This window comes from Ruditapes philippinarum, unplaced genomic scaffold (assembly GCF_026571515.1).
Source record: "Ruditapes philippinarum isolate M1 unplaced genomic scaffold, ASM2657151v2 ctg4059_1_1_1_1, whole genome shotgun sequence".
In the NCBI taxonomy this organism is placed as follows: Eukaryota; Metazoa; Mollusca; class Bivalvia; order Venerida; family Veneridae; genus Ruditapes; species Ruditapes philippinarum.
In genome coordinates this window covers 2228-10574 of record NW_026859597.1, presented here as the reverse complement: position 1 = coordinate 10574, position 8347 = coordinate 2228, and the positions used below count along the sequence as shown (strand labels likewise).

The window sequence follows — 8347 nt, the reverse complement described above, 5'->3', positions numbered from 1 at the left end:
GGCCAAGCATTATTTGAAAAATGATTCTGTCGTAAATCATAATATTTATTACAGCATAATAAAAAATGGTACTCAGATGCAACTGATTGTGATGATTACATTTACATATACGATTTTGTCTTTCAATGCCAGCATTTTGTCTTTCTACCCACTTTAATTTCGAGATTATGTGCTGATATTCTAAATTTAGTATATAGCTCTCTTTGTTTACTATTAGTAAATATGTCTAAATATTTTTCATAACAAAAGTCAACTTTACATTGTTTAATGTTTTCAAGTTTAGTTACATTATGAGTCTCCATTTTCCAGTTTTGGATATACTGATCTCGTAATCTTTGTTTCAAAATAAAAAATAGTTACAGGAAGAGTCAAAATTTAACCCTATATCATTGAAACCAAGACTATCGATCAAGTAACGCTTTAATTTTATTTGATTAAGAATTTACGTTCTGGGAAATACATTGATCTATAAAAAAATTAATACATAGGCATGTGTTGATTACTCATTATTTTTATTCAGTATTTCAAGGCTGTCTCTTTCATTAAAACTGACAAAAGGAAACGACCCAATTCACATAATACCGCTAAAGTTGAAGATTATGTTCGGACCCCAAGAATATGTTCCAAAATTAAATTCATAAATGCTTCAAATCTCCAAGGCGTACAAAATAAAATAGGTAGAACCATAGAGTCAAAAAGTGAAAGTTTAGTTTAAATGTCAAGATTTACTCTAGTAAATAATGACAAGAGACTATTATATTATTTGAGAGCTTGGTCAGAGAGAAAATTAACAGCATTTTTCATATTCCCAGTGTAAATAAAGTTTTACCTAAATAACAAAAATTATCTACAATCTCTAATTTCTCACCATAGGTTAGGGTTAGTAACCATTCAAAAGAATTACATGTAGATTGTTTTCTCTTTTCAAAAATACAAACTTTTAACTTTTTCGTGTTTATTTGTAGGCACCATTTAATCGAGTATTGATAAATACAATCAAGTTGGACGTGTAAGCTGTATTCATTCGCAGTAAAAAACAATGTCATCAGCAAAAATCAACATACATGTACATTGATATCTGGTTCAAATCACCCTCAGAGAAATTATTTAAGTCTTAAAAATTATAAATATCATTGAGGAACAAAATAAAAAGTAAAGGTGAGAGTGGTTCCCCTTGTTTTAAACCAACACTAACATCAATAAATCTGACATATTCATGTTCGAAGACAATCAAACGCATGCTTTAACATTTGCATAAATATATTTCAACATTGTAATGATTTTGCAGCTAATATTTAATACACAAAGCTTAACAACAAATTACTTGATAAATATTTCAGATCAAGTTAGTTTGTAAAATTGGTTAGGTATACAATATGTATTAAATAGCTTGTCAAAAATTCTGTTTTAACTAACATGTAGGGGTGGTCGCTATACGTTTCCGTAATTTAGTTATTTAGTTATTTCATCATTTTTCATCTTATATTACAAGTGTGATAATATTTTTTCTCGATTTGATCTTAATAGACAGACAGATAACTTTATTTCACTTCGGTATATCAAAGTATTCAACATAAAAAATGACAATACAAAGATACTATTTTAAAATACTATTAATTACTATTAGTATTAAATACTTTTATGTGAAAATCTTATCTTTTAGATATTGTCATACATTTTACACGAAAAATAATATATCATATATCAACACTTTTTCACCATCTTTACAAATAATTATAAGAAGACCGGCACTGACAAGGTCAGCAAATATGATACTGTTCTTCGGTCTCTAGTAAATCCCAATCAAAATAGACCGGGAAAGACCGGAGACTGGAAGCGACCGGACCGGAGAATAGTATATTTATTGTCAATCGTACTGTGAATAGTTACCTCCCTTATTTTCATATGTTTAACAACACCATTTGCTGTGTATAAAGGGAAACAGGACGTTTCGGCCCCAAACCAAATCGGCCCCAGTCGAAAAATCGGCCCCTGGACGTTTCGGCCCTTTTCCGTGAGACGTTTCGGCCCCACTATAGATATTGCTTGATTGATTAACAACAATTTATTAAATAACAATTAAACAATTATGACACTTTAATTCTTTAAATGATTATTTATTATCTTTTGATCTCTTGAACCATTTAGATGTACGTTAATGTTTTTAAAGGTGTAACAAACAATAAAGGCAGGTTACTTAATTTATAAAACAAACCACTAAAACTTCTGGATTAAGAAAGTTAATTACAATTATTACTTAGATAACATTATCTTTTGATCTTAATTAAACTATATGTAATTTTTTTCAAGGTGTAACTAATTAACTGTTTATAGCTTTATGCTAATTGGCGGTAAGAAGTATCAGAGAAAACTTCAAAAGATATGAAAAACGGTTTGCTATAATCTCATGATAATATTTTTAATTATTATTGCTATTAGATAATGATAGATGCTAGATGTTATAAAACGAATGTAATAATCTGTCCAATGTATTCATTTCCTGTGCATTTATACTAATTTTAACTTTACAGCAATGTGGCAGGCCGTCAAGGACGTTTTCCCAAACGTTTCCATAAAAGGGTGCATCTTTCATTGGTCGCAGGCAGTTATGAGGAAAGTAGGAAACATTGGGCTGAAGCAGACGTACGAGGGAAAACAGGCCATACATTGGTATATTAAGAGATTACTGGCATTACCGTTCCTGCCAGCTGAACACATCGAGATAGCTTTTAATAAGCTGAAGACCTTAGCTTCCACGACAGAACTTAAAGAACTGATTGAGTACATCGAGAACCAATGGCTGGGGAACTCTGTTTGGTCGGTGAGACAGTGGTGCGTCTATAGACAGAGTGTGCGCACCAATAATGATGTAGAAGGTGAGAATGCTTTAATTTAATGATAAATAACTTGATTTGGAGCAAAATTGTGTTACATTGATTTAATTAAATACGAAAATATGAATATACTGCAAAATTATAACAATCGTTACACATTGAAAGAAAAAGAAAAAACAACTACAACAAAAACAGACAACAAAAGACACTGTTCACTTAAACCAACATATGCAGCGCGTCTTAATTTATGGCTTTAAAACATGTGAATATCTTTTGATTAGCAAAAAACATAAACATGAAAAACAATTCAATAAATCAACTTTTACATAAATTATGAAATTAATTGTTATTACCATATACGTGATTATACAATTATTTTGAATTGTTACAGGCTACCACCGTAGAATTAATGGAAAGGCTGGTAGAGGGAATGTCCAGATGTATGTACTTATTCCCCTTTTGTACGCGGAAAGTGAACTGGTATCCATTCAAGCACAACAAGTCAGTGAACACTTACTTACAAGGTACAGACGTCCCAAGTATCGAAAGCTGCATGAAAAACTAGAGAAGCTTTGGGAAGCATATGACACACGGGAGTTGATAACCTCCGATTTCCTCACAGAGGTTGCTAAAGTGTATATGTAATAGAGAAAGTATGCTCATGTACTGTGCTCATGTACTGAAAAGGAAAGCTATAGACACTATACTATAGACTAAGACTAAGACTTTATTAGTTCTACTTGATTTGTTATTGTTTTCATTTTGTATATATCTAGTGTAAATATTATCTATCTATATATGTTGTAAATAATTGTTTGTTTGTGTTTTATATTTTTTCAAATAAAGTTTATGTTCGGTTTTGTTTGTATTAATAAAATATTATCTATATATGTTGTAAATAATTGTTTGTTTGTGTTTTATATTTTTTCAAATAAAGTTTATGTTCTGTTCTGTTTGTATTAATAAAATATTATCTATATATGCTGAAAATAATTGTTTGTTTGTGTTTTATATTTTTTCAAATAAAGTTTATGTTCTGTTCTGTTTGTATTAATAAAATATTATCTATATATGTTGTAAATAATTGTTTGTTTGTGTATTATATTTTTTCAAATAAAGTTTATGTTCTGTTCTGTTTGTATTAATAAAATATTATCTATATATGTTGTAAATAATTGTTTGTTTGTGTATTATATTTTTTAAAATAAAGTTTATGTTCTGTTCTGTTTGTATTGATTACTTTTCCCCTACTACTATTATAATCTAGTTTTTATTCAAAATGATAAAATATATATATTAATTGATTCATTTAATCATTGAAATGCTATTAATATATCGGTTTAAAATACAGTACATATTATGGGGCCGATTTGGTAAAGGGCCGAAATGTCCGGGGCCGAAACGTCTTGGGTAGTTTGGGGCCGATACGTCTTGGGGCCGAAACGTCTCGAAATCGTATAAAGTCAGCAGTTTCATGATAAGTAAGTGTGAATTATTGATTAACAATTAAAAAAAAATGATTTGATACATACTTGAGCACAAGACAATAAGATTTAATTGCATTCACCTTGTTATGTATGTCTCTGATTTGATTCGATGTTCAAGTTAAAATTAGTTAATTTTACTACAATTGGCTATACTGGGATCCTTCCTATTTATCGGACAATCAGTTTCACTTTTTCTTCGTTTTGTAATTTATTTATTAATTTTATTATTCTCGTACAAAAGAACACATATGGCAAAAATGACATGTTTTGTTATCAGTCCCCTAACAGTTTACAGGAGGGGAGTCCCCTACTGGTTTACCGGAGGGGAGTCCCCTACTGGTTTACCGGAGGGGAATTTAGGTTAACGTTCTGTCCGTCAGTCTCTCTGTCCGATCTTACAGGACAGTAATAATGGGGCTAGAGAGGCAATAGGTTACTCAGTTTAACTGTTCTTTCTCTTTGATGTCATTCATTCCGTAATGCTTTTATGTGGCTATTTTCTTTTGAGTGGCTAAAAGAACAATAGAGAGCCACATTATTACTGTCCCGTTAGAACTTCCATCTGTCAGTCCGCCAGTCCGTCCACAAAACTGGATCCCTGGATAATGCAAAAAGTACTGAAAATATTTTTATGAAACTTGATATAAGGATAGATCATAGATGGCAGTATGGAGATTATGCACGTCTTTTTTTTTCTTCCTATGTTGAAAATTCTGGTTGCTATGGCCAAAAATAGACTGAAAATAGGGCAAATTTTAGACATAAACTGGATCCAGCGATAACGCAAAAAGTACTGGAAATATTTTTATGAAACTTGAAATATGGGTAGATGGCAGTCTGGAGATTATGCATGTCTTTATATTTTCTTCCTATTTGCCATGGCAACAAATACATGTAGGCTTAAAACATGACAAATATAACAATAATTGTGATTAGTAAAAAAGAGCTGGAAAATTTTATAAAACTTAAAATATGGATGTATGGCAGTATGGAAATTATACACATCATTTTAATCTTGACTATAGGGAGTATATTGAGAGCCGTCATACTTAACAAACGTTGGCAACCTTGTCAAGATTTCTGATTCTAGTTTTTAGGCTTTTTCATTATAAGTTCTTTATTTCTTAAGGTATTTATTTCAAACTTCAAATATAAGTTTTTGGTCATCAACCACATCATATGTGACAAGGTTTACAACTCTAGCACAAAAATTATCAGAATTGCCTCCCTTGAAAATAGAATTTTCATGAACAATTTTCAGAGCAAATGACGGTAGTACTTGTATTTCATGATCAGTCACAATGAGAGTGACCTGTGCAATCCAGGAATCTAAGCCATGTTGCCCAATTCACAGGACAGTACTGTACCTATTGAGCTAACCAGATGGCTTAGGTTGTCATAACATTGCTATTTCTTTACTGATTTAATTTATTCTTAGACAAAAGAAACATTATGACAAAAACCATATTTTAAATAATATGACATAATTGAATGCTGTCTTTCCTTGTTGATACTTGTTCTCAAATTGTATTGTTTGTTGTTTTGTATTGTATTTTATAAGTTTATATGTTTTATATTTCAGAAACTTGGTTAAATAAGGATGACGTTTGCTTGTCCATTGTGTGACAAGATTTTAACCAAAAAATATAGTTTAACTGTACACTTAAGATTCCACAAGGATGAGAGAAATTACCACTGCAATGAATGTAAGAAATCTTTTACAACAGCAAGAATTCTAAATAAGCATAAACTTACACATGACAAAGTGTCAGAAGCCAAACTTTGCCAGATCTGTAACAAAGGGTTCAGATACAAGAGTGGTTTAGAAAGACATATGTTAATTCATACTGGAGATAGATTGTTTACTTGCAAACTATGTGGAAAAAGTTTTATGTTAAGAGAGCATTTGCTTAGACATATAAAACTTCATGCAGTAGATGAAAAATTTGAATGTGGAATATGTAAATCAAAATTTTCTAAGAATATTCTCCTTACAAGGCATATCTTAATTCACACAGGAGAGAAGTCACTTAAGTGTGTGACATGTGGAATGCAGTTGATAGATACAAAGAACTTTACACAATATACTGAAAACCTTAATAATAATGACAGCATGGAGGACATTGTGTTTAATTGTACAGCCTGTGAGGAGAAACTGAGTACCATGATTCCTGTTGAAAATCATAGGAAACTGCAGTCAAATGTTAGCTCTCTGGTGTGTCATGTGTGTAAGAAAACATTCAAAAGGAAAGGTGGTCTTAAACAACATATGAAAATTCATAATGATGCAATATTCTATCCATGTAATGTATGTGACAAGAAATTTAAGAATACAAGTTGTCGCAAAAGACATATGAGAATTCATACGGGAGAAAGACCATTTTCTTGTAAAAATTGTTCAAAATGCTTTTCTGATAGTGGCAATCTTTCTAGACACTTGAAATTACATTTGTGAACCTGTTCTTGTCTTTATAAATTTAATAAGTATTTGAAGAACTTGAAAAGAGCAATTTGAAAGCTACTGGTACATCGATTCATACATGTACCATTGAAAATAAAGTATTTTCTCAAGGCTATTGAATCAATGTATTATGAAAATTTATTTTTTACATGAAAAAATTGTTTTGTAGGAGTACATTTTACTAAAATATTCTTCCTTGGATGTGTTTGACTTTAGAAAAATGAAAAAATTGAGCATGGCCCCGCTAATCGTTGGCTCTTTTGTTTTACTTGTGATTAGCATGACTAAGATGTCACAATTGGGATACTTTCATACTCATACTTTTGATTGTTATATTAAATGTGATTGCTTCTACATTGGCTGTAGTATTAATAAGATTATAATGATTGTGCTAACAATGCATATTATATGATGCTTCAAATGTTTAATGTGCATTAGGTTGCATGATAAAAGTCATAATTTTGATATAAAGTTCAGTAAAAATCACATAATTTATATAAAAATATTTTGAAAGAAAACAATCTAGAAGTGAACCAGGTTTTGATTTATTTCCATGGTAATGGAACCATTCATATAATAGTAATTAAGACATGATTGTTTTACTTATTTTTAAGATATGAACTACATTTAATTAGATATTCTATGGATAAAGAAATAAAAATGCATGCATTTCTTTGCATCAATAAGATATTTTATAATGATAATAAAGTATTTTATCAGGTCATTAACTTTTGTTTTGAAATATGTTTACTTAAGCCATATGGCCTACTTCATACTGATGCTCAACAGTGTAAGGGGATTAAATATTATCAATAGATGTATATGTATTTATCTTTGGTTTGCAAAGTCTGTTATAAGCAACAACACAAGTTGTGGTTTTAAGCTCACCTGAGTTAGCTCATTGTGAGATTTTAGGATTGTTGAATGTCCGTTGTCTGTCTTCCATCCACATTTAGTTCATTAACACTCTAGTGGTCACATGTTTGCCTCATTTGCCACCAAACTTGGTCAGGATGTTTGTCCCAGTCATTGTTCAGACAATTCAAATATGGGTCATCTGGAATGAAAAACTAGGTCACAGAAGCCAAAACTAGAAAAATCTTGTTAATACTCTAGTGGCTACTGTTTGGGTCCAAATATCTTGGAAATTGCTCAGAATGTTTGTTTAATGATTTCTAGCTCAAGTTTGAATATAGGTCATCTGGGATCAAAAACTAGATCACACAGCCCAAATATAGAAAAACCATGTTAACACTCTAGAGGCTACTGTTTTTGTTCAAATATTGTGGAAATTGATCAGAAAGGTTGTTTGATTATTTCTAGCTCAAGTTTGAATATGGGTCATCTGGGGTTACACAGCCCAGATGGGAAAAGCCTTGTTAACACTCTGGAGGTGATAGTTTTGTTCTTAATATAATCATGTAGGGAATGTGTTACAGTATGCACTTTCCGGATCAAGTTCAATTCCTTACAAGCAAAGCACAAAAACATTTTTAAGGAACTAAACTATTGTATTGACCAAAAATATTACCTACCTGTCTTCCCAAAAGTAATCCTACATCTTA

The 8347-nt window shown here is 30.8% G+C and overlaps 2 protein-coding genes across 2 annotated transcripts; both read left to right on the top strand.

The window, feature by feature from the left end:
* Positions 1-2511: 2511 nt before the first annotated feature.
* LOC132757205 (uncharacterized) lies at positions 2512-3685 on the top strand. Its single transcript, XM_060748413.1, has 2 exons — positions 2512-2876; positions 3226-3685. Exons 1-2 carry the CDS (start codon positions 2534-2536, stop codon positions 3477-3479), a joined length of 597 nt encoding a protein of 198 aa, XP_060604396.1. The 5' UTR covers positions 2512-2533; the 3' UTR covers positions 3480-3685.
* A 604-nt stretch (positions 3686-4289) lies between these two features.
* On the top strand, positions 4290-7591 carry LOC132757203 (gastrula zinc finger protein XlCGF57.1-like). Its single transcript, XM_060748410.1, has 2 exons — positions 4290-4315; positions 5904-7591. Exon 2 carries the CDS (start codon positions 5922-5924, stop codon positions 6774-6776), a length of 855 nt encoding a protein of 284 aa, XP_060604393.1. The 5' UTR covers positions 4290-4315; positions 5904-5921; the 3' UTR covers positions 6777-7591.
* Positions 7592-8347: the final 756 nt, after the last annotated feature.

Excerpts from the sequence above, each read along its gene's own strand:
- LOC132757205 (XM_060748413.1), top strand. The coding sequence starts at position 2,534 with ATGTGGCAGGCCGTCAAGGACGTTTTCCCAAACGTTTCCATAAAAGGG. Across the intron at positions 2,877-3,225 it reads CACCAATAATGATGTAGAAG|GCTACCACCGTAGAATTAAT; the intron begins GTGAGAATGCTT and ends GAATTGTTACAG.
- LOC132757203 (XM_060748410.1), top strand. The coding sequence starts at position 5,922 with ATGACGTTTGCTTGTCCATTGTGTGACAAGATTTTAACCAAAAAATAT.